Raw genomic sequence first — 22,315 nt, forward strand, 5'->3', positions numbered from 1 at the left:
GCTCAGTGGTGGAGTTCGCTTCCTTAAATCTTGATTGGAGGTCAGATGTTATCATAGTGACAAACCAACCCTCCCAAATGTCCCAAACCCAGGCTGTCCCCTGATAACAATGCAAGGGGGTAAAACCTTTATAGTTATAAATCTATAAAGCTTTTCCTTTTAATTGTGAGTCAACCATGGCATTAGCAATCTATCCCGCGGAGGGTGGATGGATCCCCGGGATGCGGCCGCTGGCTCCGTGTGCTCGGGCCAGGTACAGCCCGGGCTCCCCTCACACGCGGCCGGGGTTCCTCAGAATCCCCCAGGGATGGCTCCCAGCCCTCCCTCCCGAGTCACCAACCCCATCCCACCTCAGCCTGGGTGTTGTACACAACTCAGACCCCAAGTGGGAATGAGTTATAAAAGTTTTACTGACAACAAGTGAAAATTTCACAAAGCAAATGGGGCAGTGCTGGCGGCGTGGCTGACCGCCAGAGGCTGGTCCACAAAATGGCGGCTCCACCTTTCACACCCCGGCTGTTGCGTCAGCCAAATACATATTTAAACATTTTCCTTATGTGTCCCTGGCCCCTCCTAAAGTCTGCCAGTCAACTCTTCTTTGCCGCATTGGTGGAGACCTTGCAGCTGTATTGGAGGTGAGGTGTTGTCACACCAAGACCCCCAGTATGAGCTTCCCCCATTGCTGGCTGCCTCACGCAAGGGCATGGCGTACACACGCTCCCCACACGTCTGTCACAACCCCGACCACCACGGCTGTCTGGGGGCAACAGCAGAGAGGGCAGAGGAGAGGATTAAAGGCACAACTAAAAGGGGTTCTAAAACAGCCTACAACAGAGTCACTCATCAAAAGAACCTCGAACCTTAACAAAACTTCTTTTAACACACATATATCCATTCCTCGTTAGCGAGCACCAATCACCACCCCACCCATCTACAACACCGGGGGTGTCCCCAGTGCGGGGACACAGCCCCGACCCGGAGCTGCCGCCGTTCGGTCCCGGCTGTCGGGGCAGCCTCTCCCCACAGCCCCGCAGCCCGCGGGGGCAGCCGGAGCCCGCCGAGGCCGAGCCAGGGCGGGGGTGCAGGGAATGGCCGGCAGGAGCGGGTCAGGGCTTGTGGCCCTGTGCTGGGCACTGGGGAGGCCACAGCTCCAGTGCTGTGTCCACTTGTGGGCCCCTCAATTGTGCGGGGACACTGAGGGGCAGGAGGGAAGGGAAGGGAGCTGGGGAAGGGTGTGGAGCTCATGTCCCGAGCAGAAGGGCTGAAGGAGCTTGGGGGGATCATCCTGGAGGAGGTGTGCGGGGACAGGGACACCTCACTCTCGGCACCTCCATGCCAGGAGGGAACAGCCGCGAGGGCTGGCTCTGCTTCCAGCGAACAAGGGACAGGACAAGAAGACACAGCCTTAAGTGCACCAGGCAATGTTTAGACTGGACACTAGGAAGAATTTCTTCCCACAAAGGGTGACGAGATATTAGAATGGGCTGCCCATGTGTGTAGTGTCTAAGGAAAGCCTGGACACGGCACTCAGTGCTCTGGTCTGGTTGCCACGCTCGCAGGTTGACTCGCTGATCTCAGCGCGTTCTCCCCATTCCGCCATTCCGCGCCCTGCCCGCCGCACACTTCGCTTGCCGCGGGGATTGGCCCCGGCGCGCTGCCGTAGCGGCCGCAGCGCGTTGCTCGGAGCCGCGTTGGCCGCGGGTGCCGGCGATGTCGTTCCGCGACCTCCGCAGTGAGCGCGGCCGGGGCGGCGGGGCCGGGCGGGACGGGCCGGGCCGGGCTGGGCCGGGCTGGGGCGGGGCGGGGCGCGGCACCCCCGGCTGCGCCTCACGGCGCCGCCCGGAGCAGCGGGGGATGCAGGGCTGAGCCGGGGAGGGGTCCCAGCGCTGCCGGGCCCGCCCGTGGGGAGCACAGCTGAGCGCTGTCTGCGCAGGGAGGGGCTGTGTCCGCGTGGGTTCAGCTCAGCGAATCTCGTTAAAAACGCCTCTTCTCACCTGGGCGTGTTTTCTGTTAAATGATACTATTTATATTAATTATTGAGGTTTAATTATTTGACGTGCTGTGCACTGGGTGTATCGCATGGTAACTAAGCAGCGCCCTGTGGGAGATGGCAATCTTGGCAAAGCCCTTACTGGCTAGTGTGAAAAACGCCAATCACTTGGGTTTGTTTTGAAATTTTAAAAGTTTAATAGTAAGAAAACGGTTATAAAAATAGTAATATAATTAAAATAATAAAATTTGAGGGTAGGACAATATGAGACAATAAAAACAAAGAGATACGGACGTCCGGGTACCTTTTTCAGGGCAACACAAGCCCGAAAAAGTACCCCCGTTACCAGAGGATTAACCCTTAAAAACAACAGCCTGTTGCATATTCATACACCTCATACATGATGCATAAATTCCGTTCAAACACAGGATTCTGTCTGGTCACTGTCAGCTTCTTCCTCTTAATCCTCATGCCGTCTTCCTGTCTGAGCAAGGTGGGAAGAAGTTAGTTTTCTGCTGATAAGGGAGCAATAAATTCTCTTCTTCTGAAAGATTTAGGTGTCCTGCAGCCGCCATCCAGTGAGGGCCCCTTGTTCCTTTCTAAAAGAAAACATTCCACATACATAGTTCCTATCTTAACTACAAAAGCTACCTTTTTGCTATGAACCTACATTTACCATAGTATTAAAATGTTAACACAGCACTACTTAATACAACTTAATGTGTGTAGTAAATATCTGCGTAGAGCCATATAATATGCACTTTTCACAGCTAGAAAAGAAGAAATCCCTGCTCTTCTTCCTATTTCAGATTTTACTGAGATGATGAGGGCGCTGGGGTATCCTCGACTCATATCCATGGAGAATTTCCACACCCCAAACTTCATGCTTGTGTCAGAAGTGCTGCTGTGGCTGGTGAAAAGGTTGGTGACGAGGCCAGCAAATTTTGGGTTGATGCTGTGATGTGGGGAGTGTGCTTGGGAACTGGTGGTGTGCTGTGAAATTGGGGAACTCAGTGATATTTAATCATTCTTTGAGCTCTGCTCTCCTAAATACCAGATAGAAATGCTGTAGTTTGCAGGTTTTTAGCTTAATGATGGAGTCTGCAGTAGCAAACCTGGTGACTCAATGCTGGCAGAGGTTTGTGGGCACACTCGTTCAAAAGTAGCCTTATCTCTCTCACATATTCTCCAAATTCCACAGCCATCCTGACCTTTTGTCCAAACAGGGTGATCTGTTGTGGGAACTTCACCAAAACCCAGCCAGTCCTTGCCTTGTTGCTACAGCCTGGTATTGTCCTGCACCCACAACACGTTTAAAAGAAATAAAATGGTTTGGTTCTAATCTTCTACTGTCCAGTTGCAGTTTTGCACCCACTTAACCCATTGACAGACTTTGGTTAAATATTTCTGGGTCTTGAAGTGTTATTTGAATTATATATTCTCTGTCCCACTTAAGTGCAAAATTAAGGGGTATTTTTAAGATTATAAGGTAGAACATTGAAACCAACATTGACTAGTTTGCCTGATTGCTTTTTTTTGGCCTGGATTAATAATTAATATCCTTTTAGTTGTTAGAAATTTGCTGAATACTCTTGCAGTTGTAATGAAATTGGGATAGACTCACAACCATTCAGAACTACTTGGACTAAATTGCCTAAATAGTCTTTGAAATGCTGCTGTTACACTGAGGGTCCAAATCACTGAATTTCCTTTTATTCTCCCCTGATTCCTGCAGACTGGCCACTTCTAAAAGTTTCTGCACCTCACTGATGGTTTTTTTTAAGCATTTCACAGATTTCAATTTATTTTTCCTTAAGTTTCCTTTACTTGAGAAAGGAAATGTTTGAAATGATGTCTGGCTATGAACTTGTGTCAGGTTTTACAGCTCCTGCAGTTTGTACAAACCCCCAGTGTGCACTCCAGCCTCTGGATGCCCCAGTCTGCAGTAGGAATTTATTTACACATTTACTCTCCAGTCATGTCCATGCTTACTTTGTGTTTGATTTTAGCCTCACAGATGAAGCAGGCTCTTTAATGTTGCCAGAACCTTGTTCTGATCTCCAGCTGTTGTTTGCACAGGTATGAACCTCAGAGTGACATTCCTGGGGATGTGGAGACAGAGCAGGACCGGGTTTTCTTCATCAAGGCCGTGGCTCAGTTCATGGTGAGTCTGCCCAGGAGCTGTGCTTGGGATGAAATCCTGAAATGCTGAAGTCCTGGCTCCATGGCAGCTTTAGAGCTTTTCTCTTAACCCCACAGTGTAGGAGTGCCCCCTAATGACAGAGAGGCAAAGCCAGCCTTTGTCCCCCAAAAAAGGAAAGAAGCCCAGAAGTTTCTCTCAACGATGAGGTGAAAAGTCTCATAGGACCTCAGAGACTTCACCAAAAACTCGGGGTCATCTAATTGGATAGAAGCCAAAAAGTCCCGCCTGGCCCATCAGGTAGAAAAAGAGGAGAACAAAAGAACTAAACTGCTTTTGTGAAGGTGTTTGTACCAGGGGCAGACCGCTGTACCTGGCTCGGATTTTTCTTTTTGTTATTTTGCCTTTTATTAAACCTTTTTGTTTCTAACACTGCAGCAGAAGCCATCCTGCTCATTATTTTTCCTCCAAAGATAATAGCTAAGCTATCCTTGGGTGTGTTAGGTTCCCTTTTGAAGGCTCAGAAGATCTGGCCCGAGAAAAAGAACCTAGCACCACAGAGCTTCCCTGCAAGGGGTGGCTGAGTTTGTGCTGCCTTGTCCCTGGCAGTGCCCAAGGCCAGGCTGGGCAGGGCTTGGAGCAGCCTGGGGCAGTGGCAGCTGTCCCTGCCATGGCAGGGCTGGGACAGGATGAGTTTTAAGGTCCCTTCCAATCCAACCCATGCCATGATTCTGTGATCCTGTGTCTTGTGCTGCTGGAAATTTGCTGGAAATTTGAAGAGGCCAGGGCATGCTGTTACTGACATTCTGTACTTCTTTCTGCAGAGCTGGGATCTAAATACAATATTGGGATCTGAATACAATATTGGGATCTAAGCCAGTATTCCTCCTTATCTCTCTAATTTGTGGAAAACACAGCTGTAGATGGGAAATGTTTTTAAACCATTTAAATTGTTTTAGAAGAGATCCCACCTTGGTTATTGCTAACTTTGGATGCCTGATTATTTTCTGTGCTTCATTGTCTTAATTTCTGTTGTTTTCATTATGATATAGAATCATATATTGGGTGTGTGAGATCTCCCCTAGATCAAGGCATGTGGTTTTTTCTCAGATCAATTTTTTAATGCATGACGTATTTGATTGGGCCATCAAATTTTTTGGTCTTTTGGAATAAAATAACATTGTCATTCATAAAATTCATGTTATTTGGAAGCAGTGTGAGCCTTTGGTGTTATCACACACTTAGATTAACACTCTTCATTATGTGAAAAGAACTTTCTGTGTCTGCAGGTGGATCTGGAAGCAATGGAAGTTTTTATGCTAATATCAAAGATGAATTACAGTAATTTTAAAAAATCTTAAACATATTAAAATGTCATTTTAACAATATTTCCCTTGTCATTTGTGAATAGTGTGCACCATAAATTCTCTTAATTCTTAATTTTGCCATGTTCAGAGCAGAGCACATTCCTGTACATAATAGAATGTGCTTTTGAGCCTTGGAGCATCCTGAGATGGAGTGAACAGGTCTGTTTTATTTGGAAGGGTTTCCCCCTCCAAGCACTAGTCTGGAAGCAGAAATAATGTGATGCTTTTCAATAGCTGATTTCATGTCAGAAGTCCCAAGGGTTTTGGAGAATTACATAATATGATTCAGAAAATGAAATTAATGGAAATTACTTTAGTCATCCTGTACTTAGCCTCAGCTAATATTACAAGTTAGTGTGGGGATTATTGTAGGTTTTCAGCATTTTCAGGATGAGAGAAGCTTGTAGACATTTCCTTAATAATTCACTGTCCATGCAATCCACAATTACCTTTCCCAGGAGTTAATGGCTTTTTGCATCCGTGGGCAGATGGGAGATGTGATGGAGACAGAATTGTCTCAGCAGAGAATGTCAGGACAGATCCATCACCAGGGAATGGAGCTGGAGCTTTGCTCTGCTTTACTGAACAAGGGCTGAGGAGGTGTTAATTTTCCACACAAATTAACTACTGCTCTGTGTTCCTGGCAGTTTGAGAACTTACCAAAAGTCTCCTTCCCAGACCCCAAAGTTGTGAAGTGCCTGCATGGTTGCCTTAGGTGGGTTTTTAATCAATTCCCCCCCTAGAGCTGCCCTGATCAGTGGGGCTCAACACCTGGCTCCTGCCTAAGCCCACTTGGATCCAAATTGGAGGTAGAGTGCAACAAAAAGCCTCCAATGAGTTCATCTCATAGAAATCCATTCATGAAAACAAACTCAGTAACCCAAGGGCACAAAACCTTTTGCAAGAGTCCAACGTCACAGAAAATTTGGCTTCATGATATTCATAAAGCAGATTGTGAAATTAAGCAAATTTTCTGGCTGTGGCTGCTGATCTTGCTGAATATTTATATTTTTTGTTGCATTTTAACCATCTGATCTTCAGAATAAATAGCTGTGGTTTTTAATGGTCCTGTAGAACTAGAAATGTTATATAATAAAAGAACAAATCAAATAGGTGTTTCAGAGATGAAGTGATGGAGGTGATTTTCCAAACATGAACTTGTCAGCATGGCATTGATTCCACAGTGCCATTGTGCCAGTCTGAAAATATATATATACTTCTCTGTGTATTTTTTCACTCTTTTTAAGTAGCCTTTGAATGAAAAGTTTTTTTTCCTCTTACTAGACATTGATTTTACTCTCTTGAGGGTGAATGAAGCTGAAATTGGAAGTTCTGTCTCTAACAACATCCTTTATAATTCAGTGCATCAGTCCCCTTTGGATAGGGGATGTTTAACAGAGTCTGTCAATTTAATGACCACTTCTCCTATAATGGAATACTTGCTGTTTCTGCAATTAATTTGTTAGATTGCTTCTGCTGCAGGGGAAGGGAGGTGAACATACCTGGCTTTTCACTTTGTGTCTTGGCTCATTTGAGGTCATTCTGAGACCAACATTTCAAAAGCAATTTGGGATTTTTTGTACTGTGAGCCTCGTGTTCCCCTGGCTCAGGTGCACAACATCAGGAGCCTCTTCTGGAGCTTTGGGCTTCAATGTTCAGGAGTCACAGAAGATCCTGAGTTGGGACTTTGAGCTCTGGCAGCCTTGGGGCTGTGCCCATTCCCTGGGGAGCCTGTTCAGTGCCTCCCCACCCTCTGGGGGAAGGAACTTTTCCTGAGATCCAACCTGACCCTCTCCTAACACAGCTCCAGCATTCCCTGGGTCCTGTCTCTGCAGACAGACACAAAGAGTCATTTTCCTCTGCTGGGTTGAGATTTTGGGATGAGAGAGGCAAGAGGAAAATATTTATTGGGAATTAAAATCTGATTTTAAAGTCACAAAGTCTTGACAAAATACATCTGAATAAGCATGGGCCAGCATCCATTTGTTTTGTTTCTTTGGGAAAGCTGGAGCCACATCCATGGTTTGTAGTGTGGTGCTTTCTCTCTTTAGTTTCACAGGATTTTTTCCTTCAGTCCATTATTCAGTGAAGCTCAATGCAGAGCTTAAATTGTATTTTACCAAATATTGTAATGTCTGAGTCTCTTCCCCCAGCTTGAAGATCCTGCTCTGTCACAGCCTGAGGAAATGAGAATTCATTCCAGGAGCAGTGTAAAACCAAAGCTGTGTAATACCACCAGTGACTCATGGATGGGCTCTATCTGCTACAGCATTCCCAAAGGAGAAACATTTCAGCAGAAGTTTCATCTTAAAAATATACTGAAAAGAAGATGTTAAGTCACTTTTGTACTTCATGTGTCATTTTTAAGCTTCATTTTTGGATCCATATATGGTCATAAATTTTTTTTTTGCCTCCTTGTTTAGTTATGTCACCACAGACTCCCTCAAAGTTTAATCTGAAATTTGTGGTTGGCTCCTTGAGGCTATTCATTTATAATATAAACTTACCAGGAATTTCAAGAACAACATTTGTGTCCTTTCTGTGAGAGATAGTAATTTTTCCCCTTTATTATTTTGAAGCACAAAAAGAATATTAGAATTTTGAGTATTTTTTTCCTTATTGCTCTGTCTGTACCTTTCAGAGATGGAAGGCAAGGGAACAAAATCACTAATATCATAGCAGGGAAAAAAATTGAGAGGAGCAATAAAACATTTGGAAGGTGCTGCTGGAAGAGAAGACAGTTAAATTAGGATAACTGATCTCATTCTTGCAACTCATTAAGGGTGAAATTTACCTCTCTGCAGCATCATCACAAGACCTGGGCAGCACTTACTTTCCACTTAAACTTAATTTGAATTTAAATGGTGCATAGGGTTTTTGCTGATCTTTATTCAGGGAAGAAATGATGATAGTTTGAGGGTTTTTCTGCAAATGTTCTGACATGCAGAAAGAGCACAGCTTTCAGAAAAATTTCTTCTAGAAATACCAGTATTATGATGAGGCAAACTGGGGGTCCAAAGAGGAGGAATTATTCTGTACAGCAGAGCCTGGTGCCCCCAAAAAGAGCTTTGAGTGCAGATAACTGAGCATTTTGTTCTTTGTGGCTGCTGAATTGTTTCTTTCCTGCCCAAGGCTACCAAGGCTCACATCAAGCTGAACACCAAGAAGCTGTACCAGGCTGATGGGCACGCCGTGAAGGAGCTGCTCAAGGTCACCTCGGTGCTCTACGGGGCCATGAACACCCAGGGAGGGGAGCATGCCCACCTCCCCGAGGAGGACAGCACCAAGTTCAAGTTTGATCTGGGCTCAAAAGTAAGCAAAGCTGCCACTCTTGTGTTCACTTGGGAAAACTCATCTGTTTGCTAGCTGGCGTTTAAGTGGAGAAGGTTCTGGCAAGGCAGTAGGCAGGGTTTTAAGTCAGACTTTCAGGAGATGGGGTTATGTGAGTCTGTGATTTATTTTGATCTCTGAATTCTGGATACAAATACAAGGTCTCTTGGTTTGGAAAGACAGGTGTCTGCTAAGGAAGGCAGGAGCCTCCCCTGAAGTGGAAACTGTAAACCCCCTCCCTTCAAATTGTTATAAATTTGAAATGAAGGGGCTCTCAGGCAAAGATATGGGAGCAGAAATAACAGTTCTTAGGGAAGAAAAAACCCAAAAACAATGTGGTAAATCAAAACAACACTGACAGAGTCAGAACACAACCTGACACCCTGTTGGTCAGGGTGCTGGTAGCAGTCCCATTGGAATTGTGGCTGCAGTTCTGGAGTGTCAGGTGTGGTTCTGTTGGAGCAGTGACCCTGTAGAAAAGGGTGTAGTCTTCCCCTGAAGATCCAGTGGAAGAGGCAGCTGCTGTTCCTGTGGGAATACCAGTGGAAATCCCAAGACCTCAGATTATATCCAGTTGGGAATTCTTGGCTCCTCCCTCTGGGCAGAGCATCTCCCAATGGGATGTTGTAGTTCTTATCAGTCAGGCAGTGACATTCAGTAGCCTGTTATCAGCAGGTGTCTCCTTGGAGGGAGGAGTGGGTGTGGAAGAGATAAGGAAAACTGCCCACTTAACAGAAGACAACTGCCACACCTCTAACAGATGGTAAATAGAATGCATATTGCTTGGCAATCTAGGACACAAGGCAGCAGTGGCACAAAACTGGTTCTCTTTGTATTAAAATCCTGTTGGCACCATAGAAATATTGGAGTAGGCTGGAATAAAGATTATTTTCTACCTACTAAACTTTTGCAACAAGGGGATCTTGCAAAATACTGACTAAAAGTTGATTTTTAGCCCATTTGCATTGAAAGAAAAGGAAATCTTCCTGTGACCCTAACAGACATCAAAGCTTTTCAAGCCCTTGAAATAAAAGACATCTCTAGATATTTTAAAAGCACCTTCTCTAAATATTAAAATTTAAAAAATACCCAACAATTTGCTAAATAAGAGGAATTTCTATTACTATTTCTGTGGAAGATGTCCCTGCCCATGGCAGGAGAGGGACTGGATGGGCTTTAGGGTCTCTTCCCACACAAACCATTGTATGATTCTCTGTTCCTGTGATTCTTGAGAAAATGGCAGACCCAGAAGTGATTCTCCTCTCTGTAAGTCTGCTGGGTCTCTCTAAAACAAATAACAACAAAAACCACTTGGTGGATGCTCAAAAGTTCATTACTTCCATTGCAGGCTGGTCCTTTATGAGGTTTTTACTTCTGCTTATGGAAAAGGTGATGTTTCTCTTTGTCCTGGGCAGCACATGAACCAACAGCTGGCTGAGCCACTGTTCTGAGGAGATTTGTGGTTTTTTTTTTCCTTGGCCTAAAGTATTTGGTGTTTCCCTCAGAAACCTGTACCTGACAGAGCCTCACCTGGACTGTTTCAAAGCCAAGAGAGACTCTGTCCATTCTGATTCTGGTGTACAACATCTGGCAGAGTTGAGACCTCCAGTGCAATTTTGTCATCAGAATGAGAAGTACCATGGCTATTCTTTGGGATGTTGGGCATTCTCCTGCTATTCAGTGCTGTTGCTGTGTTCCCAGATTGCTGACTTGAAGGCAGCTAGACAGCTTGCTTCTGAAATCACCTCCAAAGGAGCAGTCCTGTATGACTTACTTGGCAAAGAGGTGGAGCTGAGGGTAAGTACATGCTGGAGAGCATGGAAAAACTTGTGTTGACATGGTGTCTCAAGGAAAAAAGGGAAAAACATCTCAGTTCTTATTAATGTTTGCATCTGACATGAATATTCCATGAGTTTGAAGGAACGGGCCTGACAGTTTGCATTTTCTTCCTACTGCTGTTCATGGCTGGACTGCAGGCAGCCTAAGACAACAGCTTGGCATTTTCTCTTCAGCAGAAAGCTGAAATAGTCCCTGTTTGGAAACACATGTGCAGGCTGTGGTGCTGGGGATGGATATTCTAACAGATAAATTACGAGTGCTGTTAGTTTTCCAAGGGCAAGCCTCATTATTTCTGTGGCAGGAGCTGGAGGCATCACAGCCTGCAGGGTACATGTTCTTCAGCTTAGCTGGAGGAGAAGAAAAATCAAAAGCTGTTGTGTGAAGTCAGTGCACACTGCCAGGAAGTCTTGCCATTATTTTCTTCAGTGCCTTTATGTGCAATGCTGGAGGTTCTTCATTTTCTGAAAAGGAACTTTAAAGGAGGGAGACCCTGCATGGTGTTGGAAGTTTTCAGATGTCTGAGCTGGAGGGAGTGCACCCTTCAGAGCTGTAAACTCTGAGCCTCCACAATTAATGCTCCCAGATCCTTGTTTGATGGAGTACAGGTGTTTCCAAGGGTTGCTGATGCCCTGGGAAGCTCCTCCATGGAACACTGCCTTTCCTGCTGGATCCATACATCACTGTGGTGTGCAGGGTGTGAATACTTCAAAAGAGAGGGAGAAGTGATAATCCAGTTTAACTCAACATGCAGCAGTGTCACAGAACTGTTAATCAGTTACTTCTCCTCTTGCACTCCCTAATTTCTTGGCTTTGGAGGAGTTTTCATAGAGCTGCTGTGTGATGTGTTAATGTTTGCTTTAGTAGAGCACTGGACCCTTTTGCTCTGAGTACAGCATCCCTGTAACTCTCCTAAATGTCAAATATAGATCACTTTTGGCATTTTTAAAAGTACTCAAGCATTGGTTTGAATTGGGTGTTGTTTAGTCACTTGAAATCAAGGCTTTGAGCACACTGAGTTTAGAACTGGGCTCTGGAAAAGGGCCAGGCACAAGTGGAGTGTGCTGAAAGCAAGAGCTGAAAAATGAGGAGATGAGAAAGTGCTTCAGTGCAGCCACTTCTCAGTGGGACCATTAAGAGCTGTGGAGTGGGAGCCTGCTTGGAGGTGCCATTTCTGAAGGAACTGGATTTCTTAGAGAGAGCAGTGAGCAGTGTTCCTTGTGGCTGAGCACACAGGGTGGGGCCAGCTGATCCTGCCCAGGTGCACAGGTTGTGTTTAGCAAAATGGTTTGGCAGATGGAACTTGTTGTCTTTAGGAAATGCTGTCCTGGGAAAGGTGACCTTCTGTGCCATTAACTCTGAGTGCATGGCCTAAAGGCAGCAGGTGACAGTGACAGCTCAGGGACAGTCTCCAGAGAGCTGCAGAAGATGCTTTTGGGCTCTGTTCCTTATGATTTGGGGCTGGTTCCAGGGTTTTTCAGTGATTTGTTAAACCTGAAGGACCCATTTTTGGCTGGCCTGTTAAATGTCAAATTTGGTACATGCAACAAACTCGAGACTTGAGTGTGTAGCAAAGCAAACAGGTTTCAGATTAAAAGTCAATTGCAGGAGCCAGTTTGGCAGTGAAATTTTTAATTTTTAATTATCAGCCCCCAAATCTGCCTTTCACCTGAAGTATGAAATTTGCCCATCCCAGGAGAGGCTTAGAGCCAAACGCTGCTGGGTTTTCCATCACTGCTGGGTCTGGGCTGCTTGGCAGTGCTGAGGGCTGCCAGGAATTGCCCTTCCTCACCTGCCTCATCCTCCCTGGATCCTTCATGGGGAAGGGCTCAGGAGGCCTCAGGAATGGCATCCTCTGCCTGCCCTTCCCACCCCATTCCAGGTAGGGAAGAATTGAAGCTCATTCTGGCTTTGGGTGAGTAGAGCTTTGCTGCTAGACACCAAATTAGTTGCCATTAAACCAAGATTACTTTTACTGCTTTTTAATTATTGATTTCCATGGGTTATTTTCTTCTGGCAGTGCCTGGCTAATTAATGCTCTCACTAATTGTCAGTGCCAGAGGGTTTGTGCTGTTGAAGGGCAGGGGAGCAGTGTGGTTTAGGTTTTTATTCCATTTTATCTCCTTAAACCTGTTGCATGTGCTAAAATCTTATCAACAGCTGTCATAGTGTTTAAAGGAATTTGAAAACATGGGAGTTTTTTGTTCCCTAAACATATTTTCTCTTTCTTTTCCCAATCCATTCATTTCCAAATATTTAAATTAAAGCTCTTCCTACCTAAGCTTCAACAGGCTGATGATAAATCTTATTTCTATCCTAAGTGAAGATGGCTTCATTTTCCAGGAACTATAAGGGAAATGCCAGCATTTGGCACTAATGGGTTGACTTGATCTGTTTTCACAGTCTGAGCAGCTTCTGGGGAAAGATCACTGGGGAAAAGTGAAATAAAACTCATTATTTCCCTTGGAAGTGTTGACTCTAATTTGCTCCACAACCTTTACCTTCTATGTTGGAGTCTTTTTGTACATAATTTGTATAGAAACTGTGGGGAAAAACTTCATACATTAGATAAATTTCATTTCTCCTAGTCATGACACACTTTTTTTAATAAATGACTTTCTGAATGAAAACAAATTTCAGCTAGAGAAGAGTTTAGGGGAATGGTTCTGTTAGATTTATTGGAGGTAGAGAGTGCTGTAAATGTATGTACATATTTTTGGGGAAGAGTTGAGGTCTGATTTCTTGGAAATATGGTTCTGTGCCTTTCTGAAGCCTTTGCAATACCTTATTCCCTGACTGAATATACACTTCTGTATATTTAAACTGCTTCCCAAGTTAATCTGTAATGCTAAAAAAGAATCTTTCATTAACAACAGAGGAAGAAACAAAACCTACAGGGTTTACTGAATTCAGACTATGGTGTTGTTTTGTGGGAGAAAAAATCCCAAACAGCCCCCAAAGCTGGATTGTCAGATGAAAATCCCAGATATAATTAGTGAATTCTGTGGAAGCTGTGCTGTTTCTAGCCCAGCTGTGAATGAGCACAGTGCAGGTTATTGGTGTCCTGTGGCAGTGCTGGAGACACAGAATTTTTATTTAAAAACACATTTAAGCATTACATTTGGAAGGTAATTTGCAGCTTCCAGTCTTGCTGGTCCAATCCTGGAGCACAGAAATTGCAGGTGGGATTTGTAGAGTTTAGTGGAGCTGATGAATGAGCTTGGTACCACACAGTGAGATCCCTAAATGAAAAGCCAATTCTATGCAAATTCCATGCATGGAGAAATACATCTTCATCTTTATTGTTTCCTTTCCTGCCAGGGGCACTTTCTCTGCATTTCATTGCTATGTGGCTTTAATTTTCATAATATTTACAGTTACCTTTGGAAGAGTAAGCAGGCATGTTGAGTTTTTTGCATGGGGAAGGTGGGGTTGATTTGGATTTGAGATGGGGATGAGAGATTTTGTTTGGATTTCTTTCTCTGTCTTCCTACACGGTACTAAATGAATGGAGAAAAGAAGTTGTTGAAAATACCAGTCTGTGATTAAGGCTGTCAAACTCCAAATCAAGAAAAGTAGCAAGGGAATTAATGTCAGCACTCAGGCAAAATGCAGCACTGCTTCCCTATGCACTCCCTTTTCTGGGATCTACACAGCTGCCATTCTGTACCTGGAAAAAGATGTTGGAAAAGCCAGTGGTGCTCTGTATCCTAAAAACATGGCCAGGTGGGGGAAAGGGCCAGATGAACCTTTGGGGGAAGGGAGGGATGATGAGCTGGTCCAAATCATTCTTCAGCTCAAAATAAAGCACTAATGGGACTTCCAAGGGCAGTTGTCCCCAGCTGAGGAAGGGTTCTCTTGAAATATCCTACAATGGAAATCCAAAAGGAAAAATTCCTGGCTGTTTTTGACTCTGAAATTCTGCTTCTGCCAGAGGTCCTGGGCCACACTGGCAGGAGCCTGGCAGGAAGCTGCCCTGCTTTGACTTGCTGAATTATTGGACATGGGAAGATAATGGAGCAAAAAATGTTCTGCCTCTGTGTTGCTGGCAGGCAGAAAGATTTCTGACCTCTCAGGTTTTGTTTTCATTTTATTTACCTCTTAATTAGCTGGAAGCCCTGTAAAACTGAAGAAAAATGAAAATATTATTTTCTTTTAAGGCTTTTAGCTTGTGCTGAAGATGGACAATGCAGTGGGCTTGTGTTCTAATGCTCCTCTTGGCACTTAGCCCATCTGTGCCCTTGAACAAAGTGTTTATTCCCTGTATCCACTCCTGTAAATAAAGGAATTGCTGAATTTGGTAGATTAAGGCTTTTAACAGCCACATGAAGTATTTGCCACTCTGTGGAGGATAAATTCTGGGCACTGCTCCCTGTTATTTTTATGGATGCCCACAGCAGCAGCTTGTTCCCAAACTGATGGGAGGCACTGAGAATCTTGTTACCAGCTCAGCTGGGAAGGGCTGGAATTGAACTCTTCAGAGAGCCTGATGCATTTAGACCCAGCTTTGGAACTGAGGCAGTGCTAGCCCAGCACCAAGGACATTTCACCTGGATCTCTTTATTCCCAGCTTTTGGATTAAAGAGCCCTTCCTCCCTTCCTTCCCCCTCCCAGCACAGCTGCTGGGGGGAGAGGGAGATGTGATTTCAGAGATGGCTGCATCACTCCCTGCTCTTTGGAACTTAACTGGAAAAGTCATTTATTGAAAATGTTGGAAGCATTTTTCCGCCTGCCAAATGTTCCTTCTGGATACGAGGCACTGCCTGAGGGAGGCTGATAAATGAATTTCCCTCATTTCCTGGGCTTTGGTTACAGAGCTGCCACACACAGAACTTGTAGTGGAAATTTGTAACTTGAAATTGCCACAGCTCTGGAGAATTACTTGGTTTGCTTCAGTTTTTTTGAACAGTCCTGCGTCTAACCCAAGCCTAACCTATCACTGAGGAAGAGGGCTAATTGGGAAGCCAAAATTAACCCTTGCACCTGTGATCCAGTGTTGAATCAATATTAGATAGCTTTAACCAGGACTGCAGTGGTGTGTATGTATTTAAAGTCAGAAATCACTTTGTATGACCTTCCCAGGAGTATTTAGCTTGAAGAAATGGCATCAGCTGTAAAGCAGTGATTGGCACATTTCTCCTGGCATTTTGGGCATTGGTTATGTCCAGTGGAAGGTGTCCCTTTCCATGGCAGAGAGTTGGAATCAGGTGAGCTTTCTGGTCTCTTCCAACCAACCCTGCCCTCTTTTCCTTTGTGAACCAACCAGCAGTGCCCATGCAAGGCCATTTCCAGCTGATTGTATTTGGAATTTCACTCACAGGCTTAGCTTCTGCTCTGGAACAAGAAGTTCCTTGTCATGTTCCCACAGTCTGGAGGAGTCCAGGCCACCTCCTGGCCGAGGAGCCATGAAGTGACCCCCTGTAGTCCTGAGGACTGATCCAAGCTTTGCCAATGCAGTCTGTCCTCAAACCTTGCACAGAGTAAAGGAAAGGTGAGGATTCTGAGGGTGTGGAAGGATCACAGGAGGCACATCCTGGGGTTTGTGAGCTGAGGCTGAATCAGTGGCATCAACTCCAGAGCCAGAAGATGGATGGAGCAGAGCAGTGTAAATTCATCCCTGACAGAAAGCTTTGAAGTTCCCTTTCCTGCCTCAGCAGAACCACATGCAGCTTACTTCTGATTCTTTCTGATCCATTGAAAAATTAAATTTTCCACTTTCTTCTCTCTCCCAAACCTCCCTGTGACATGGGTTTTACATGCTGGGCTAGCTGAGGGTTTGGGGCACTGATTGAGGCTCTGCATTGCTGAGGAGGGAAATGTCTTTGTGGACACCCTTTGGAGACTGCTGAGATGGGCATGAAACCAAGCAGCATAGTCTGGAAGCAGCAAAATCACATTTGCCATGACTTCAATGTCTTGAGGGGCTGTTGGGCAGGGTCAGATTCCTTCAGAAGGATTAATGTCCCTCATGAGCCTCCCTGTTCCAATAGTGCCACGTCATCCATCCCCTGCATTGGCCAAATGTGGTCCCAGCGTGGGTGAGTGAACTCCCTGAGTAACAAACTCCTGCAGGAGGGCTTTGTGGCCTGCAGGGACAGCTGGAATTGCCAAAGCCCTGTTTGCAGGGAGCAGGGGATGTGGGGCTGCCTGGATTGAGGCTGAAGTGGCAGTGAGGGGCTCACAAACTTCTGTGTGCATCAGGCTTAGAACTCCTGGGAAACAAAAAAATATTTAACCTGTGGTCAAAAACTCAGAAAAAGAGCCATGGAATGGTTTGGGTTGGAAGAGACCTTGAAGATCAGCCAGTTCCACCTCTGCCATGGGCAGGGACACCTTCCACTATCCCAGGTGGCTCCAAGCCCCATCCAGCCTGGCCTTGGGCACTGCCAGGGATGGTGCAGCCACAGAAAGACCAGAGTGCTAGGAAAAAAAGTTTTAATTTCTGTTCCTTACCACAAAAAAATGTGTTTAGAAAGCTCTGCTAGACCTTGAGCACATCAGAACATGTTATTACACCACATTTATCATCAGTGACTTCCATGGTGGTCGTGCCTAATTACTTCTCTTGGTTCCTTCCTGCAGTTTAGAGGAAGAGTGCATCCATTTTTCCATACATCAGGCACACTGGGAGCTCCTTTATCAGCTTCTGGTCCATAAAAATGGAAATCCATTACCTGTTGAAAATGCTTCCCTGGGCATATTTGTAGAATGAGTTTTCCAATAGTGGCTCTTCATTGTTAACTGGGAATGAAGCTCCTGGGAAGAGATTCCCAGTAAGGAAAGTGGTGGGTGCATTTGCAAAGGGTCCTTCTTGAAAAGAGATATTAAAGATACAATTTTCCTCTCTGACAGTGTTCATAGGGTAGCAGGAAATGGCCCAGTGACTCTTACCCAGGGAAGCTGTGACAGACCTCCATAAAAAAATATCAGTGGTTTGATAGACTCAACATATATTTATGTTTCCATTATATTTCCACTAAATATTACTATTTTTTCATAATATTAAATATCTTTTCCACTTAGACTTGCTGCTCCGGAGTGTCAGAGTTAGAGGCTGGGTTGTAACAGTGAAGTTACTCTGCCCATTCCAAGGCAGAGTTTTAGGGATAGCTGTGTGTACAGAGGATTCTCCTCTCCATCTCTTGGGGTGTGAAGGGTTAATTGCGCTGAACATCTCCTTTTCCAGGCTAACCCTGATTCCACAGTCTGAAAAACAAATTCCTGTGTTTCCACTGCTCTGCATTTCCCTGACGGATTTTTGCAGGCAGGTGTGGCTGTAGGACTGAACCTTGTAGAAAAGGTGGATTTCTGTGGAGGACTGTGGTGTGTACATGGAACTTCAGGGCTCTTAGAGGGAAGGCAGAAGAAGGAAAGACATTAAACTTGCATCAGTTATTCCACCTCAAGGGGCAGATCCTCAGAAGTTTCTCCAAACCCAGCAGCTCCCTGCCCTGCCCCGCTGCAGTGCCCAAATTTTCTGGGGTGTTTCACCAGGCTGCTGGAGGGGAGCTGCTGAGGGAGTTGTTGATTACAGACTGCAGTCCTTGCTGTTCCTTTGACCTCTTTGCAAGTGGAAAGGACAATAATTCCCATTCCTCTGCTGTTTTGTTTGAAGTGTGTTGGCTCTGTGGCACAGACCCTCTGAGCCCAGTTGGCAGGGCAGTGTGTGCACCAGGCTGGGGCTGGCAAGGGCCTCACAAATAAACAGGGATTTTGCTGGTCCTGGCAAGGGCCTCACAAATAAACAGGGATTTTACTGGGCTTCTGAAATGGTAGATGTTCCCAGACAACTGAGCTACATTATTCTTCCCCACCCTCCTCCAGAAACATTTCTGTATGGAATTATTTGGGAATTTATGTTGCACAGACGTTTTGTATCTTATTTCTGCCCAAATAAACTTTCTGCTTTGGAGTTTGTTTTTCTCTGCACTTCAGGCAGTGTGAGCAGCCACTGCCACCAGCAGATGTAACTGCTGTCACCCTCCCCAGCAGAATGTTTGTTCTCCTTCTTTTCTCATGCCGGGGAAATGAGCCTTTGTGCAGCACGTGCTGGGGTTGCTCAGACACCTGATCCAGCAGAGGAACAAGCTCAGCACAAAAAGCTGCTTTTATTGTTTTTATGGATGAGCTCCCAGGTTGGGTTCACCCTGCAATTCCCTGGAGTTGGTGGGAAGGAAGGAGGCTCTGCTGGAGCTGAGCTCTGCAATCTGGAGAGTCTGGCATGGCATCTTAGCAAAGTTACTGAATCTGCTTCCACAATTCCTCCTGTGGTGGGCTGGGTGCAGCTTGTGGCAAGCGTACAAAGAATTTTTAGAGTCTTAATCAGATATTTTGTAGAGAGATGCTTTCTCCATCTTTATCCACCTGTTACCAAGTATTTTGCCAATGCAAGATTGTTTTAGGGACATGGAGGTGCAAAATTCCCTCTCTTGCCTTCCAGTGCCAAGCAAGTAACCAGAAGTTCTTATGTAATGACCAGGTCAGTGTTTAAGGCATCAATTAGACGTGTCCCCAAAACTGCTGAGAGGGATGTTTTCAATCCTTTGGGATCTAAACAAGGATCACTGTGGGGGTGTTTGAGGAGTCTGACTCACTCAGTTTTCAGAAGCAGAGATGCCCATACAGCTGCACATGGGAGGCACGTGGAATCCCCTGGGTGGGAAGGCCCCACAGGGGTTATTCAGTGTCAGTATAGGACACCCCACAATCCCAGCCTGTGCCTGGGAGCATTGTCCAAAGGCTCCTGGAGCACTGGCAGGGTCAGTGCTCAGTGTCCACCTGCCTGGCACAGTTTGGTGGCTTTGTAGTCCTTGGAGCTCCACACTTTTGGGACACTGCTCCTCCACCTGCTCTGGTGTTTTCATGGGTTGTGTTGTACAGCTGATGGAATCTTCTGTGCCCTGCTCCACATGTAAAATCAAAGCAGTTGCCAAAAATCTGCCTTCAAGAATAGCTGCAGTCAGACACAGCACTCACCTCATTTGGAAAAGATGTCCTGATTGCTCCCTCCTGCTCATCTCAGCTCACTTTTTCATCATCTCCTGGTCTCTAAATCATCTCAGCCTTGGTGCATAAACACTAAATCCTACCCCATTTATTATGCAGATGATCCTATCATTGTTGCTTGATCACCCTCAGTTCTGCATAAATTAGTTCCTTTGTGTAGTGGTTAAATATATTGGTTCATTTTATTTCATAGGAAGCAAGGACAGAATCTCTTGGCAGACCTTTGGAGATAAATGAGGCTGAGAAGGTGATGAAAATTGCCATTAACAGCGTTCTGGTAAGCAAAATATCATTTATTTGATTGCAAAATTATAATTTTTCTGCTGCAAGAAGAAATTTGCTCTTTTTATCAACAGCCTAGGGTAAAGAGTGCCAAAGCCATCACCTGCAGCTGCAGTTGATGCATCTAAGAGCTGCTCTTAGCCTCTCTAGTGGGAGAAAACACATTGTAGTCATATTCCCTGCCTCTGTTAGGAGCTTCACCCCAAAAGCTGTACAGGAGAGATAAAAATTGCCCAAATCAGCACAGAAATCTACACCCTCTGCCCTGGCTCTGGAAGCAGGATAGCTGAGCTGGTCAGGGGGTGAGTGAGAGCTGGCACTGTGCTGATGAGGATCCTGCCAGGGCATCCCTGTGCTCCGTGGTGTGAAGGGCTTCTTGTGTGTCCTGCACTTGCCAGCACTGTCCTGCTCCAGTGCCTGGCTTCCTGAATTTCTGAGCCTTCAGCTGCACTTTATGATGAGGGAATTAATTAACTCCCAGTGATTCCTATCAGTTATTTCACTACAAACTCTATCCAGTCCAAGTGTTTAACTACAAAACTGGAGTTCCAGGTTTAAACAACCAGTGGAAAACCAAGAGAGATTCCAAGCAATCTTCCCTTATGTTTTGATCCTGCCTGTGTGAATACTAAATGTTGTTAATGTGCATTTCTTACTCCAGCTGTAGAACTGATGAACTGAGAGCTGCTTGAGAGAGGGATTGTCTTCCTGGCAAACAGCAGTGGCACACACTCAGCTCATTAATCCTGGCCCAGTTCATGGAATGGCCTGTTGGAGCTGAGCAGCACTCACAGCTGGAATTCCAGCAGTGGAATCCTCCCTCTCCCTCGAAAGATGCTCATGGTTTCTTTTTCTTGAGCCTGAGCAGACTGGATCAAGTACTCAGCTCATTTGAATCAGTTGGAACATTCCCACTTCCCCTCCTGGTTCCTGTAGCACATGTTGAAATATTCAAGATGCTTCCCAGATTAAAAAAAAAAAATGGATAAAACAAAACTTAGGAAAGGATTAAGATATTCAGATATAGGAAGTTCTTTATAAAACTGACTTGTATCTTGAAGAGAAAAGAAGAATGATGGAAGCTTAAAATTCCCTGAAATAGTACCAAGAAACAAATGCATTTCTCATGTGTTTATTCAGAGAGAATCATGAAATCATTAAGGTTGGAAACAACCTGAATGATTCCATTGAGATAAAATCCAAAAAGACCTTAATGATGCCAAAAGATAGGCTTCTTCCTGCCTTCTACTTCTTCTTCATTGAGAAGAAAATTAAAGTTACAGCTGTGGGTTTTTCCTTCTTTAAGAATGTTGGCAAAAAAAATCATTTATTTGCATTTGCAAATGTCCAGTTAGTTCATTATCCTGGCCACAAAGAACTTTTGAATTTCCACTGCCTGCTTGAGTAAACACAGATGAGATTATCCAGAACAATGTTCAGCATCTGAAAGATAAATGTAATTATCCCAGTGGCAGCCATGGTTCACCATCCTTCTCTTTCAGGAAGAAGTCCAAAAGACCAAAGACATGTTGAATAACGTGGCTTTGGATGAAGCCAGTTTGGAAGCCAAGATTGAAAAACGAAAATTGGAGCTGGAAAGAAGCCAGAAGAGGCTGCAGACTCTGCAGAGTGTTCGGTAAAGATCATGGACTGGTTGTCTCCTGCAGGAAGGAGTGTGGACAGAGAGGGTGGAACTGCTGCAAACAGCCCCTCTGTTCCCAGAGGCTTCTGGCGCTCACCACCAATTTGAAATATTCCTTCTGCAGCCTGTGTTAGGATCAGATCCTCTGAGCACTGGTACAGTCTGCCAGAAGATTCATAGAATCCCAGAATCCCAGACTGGTTTGGGTGGGAAAGGACCTTAAAGCTCATCCAGTGCCACCCCTGCCATGGCAGGGACACCTCCCACTGTCCCAGGCTGCTCCCAGCCCTGCCCAGCCTGGCCTTGGGCACTGCCAGGGATCCAGGGGCAGCCACAGCTGCTCTGGGCACCCTGTGCCAGGGCCTGCCCACCCTCACAGGGAACAATTCCTGCCCAATATCCACGCTAAACCTCTCCTCCTTCAGTGTGAACCCATTGCTCCTTGTCCTATCACTGCAGTTCCTGCTGATGAATCTCTCTCCCTCCTTGTAAGCCCCATTGAATACTGGAGTGTTCAGGTTCACAGTTTGGGTTGATTTCTGGCCCTTAATTCACTTGCAGGTTTATACAATCTTCAATCTGACCTAATATTAAAAAAAAAAAAAAGAACAAGGGAGTGGTGGAAGGAATGACCTGGATTCACATCCCTGTTTTATCAACACCACTCTGCAGGATGTGGATTGGGTGTGTGTGGAGCTCTGAGCAGCAGCAGTGGTTTTTGG

General features: G+C 45.2%; 1 protein-coding gene across 3 annotated transcripts in view; it reads left to right on the forward strand.

Moving 5' to 3' along the window:
* The first annotated feature begins 1,596 nt into the window (after positions 1-1,596).
* CLUAP1 (clusterin associated protein 1) overlaps positions 1,597-22,315 on the forward strand; it is a 58,258-nt gene continuing 37,539 nt past the window's right edge. For all 3 annotated transcript variants that reach the window (XM_064389909.1, XM_064389910.1, XM_064389911.1), the window contains exons 1-7: positions 1,597-1,732; positions 2,800-2,911; positions 4,070-4,154; positions 8,630-8,809; positions 10,529-10,624; positions 19,863-19,946; positions 21,454-21,587. In XM_064389909.1, coding sequence (XP_064245979.1) covers positions 1,711-1,732; positions 2,800-2,911; positions 4,070-4,154; positions 8,630-8,809; positions 10,529-10,624; positions 19,863-19,946; positions 21,454-21,587 — 713 coding nt within the window. In that variant the 5' untranslated portion in view covers positions 1,597-1,710. The remainder of the gene's footprint in view (positions 1,733-2,799; positions 2,912-4,069; positions 4,155-8,629; positions 8,810-10,528; positions 10,625-19,862; positions 19,947-21,453; positions 21,588-22,315) is intronic.

Source organism: Passer domesticus, chromosome 15 (genome assembly GCF_036417665.1).
Source record: "Passer domesticus isolate bPasDom1 chromosome 15, bPasDom1.hap1, whole genome shotgun sequence".
In the NCBI taxonomy this organism is placed as follows: Eukaryota; Metazoa; Chordata; class Aves; order Passeriformes; family Passeridae; genus Passer; species Passer domesticus.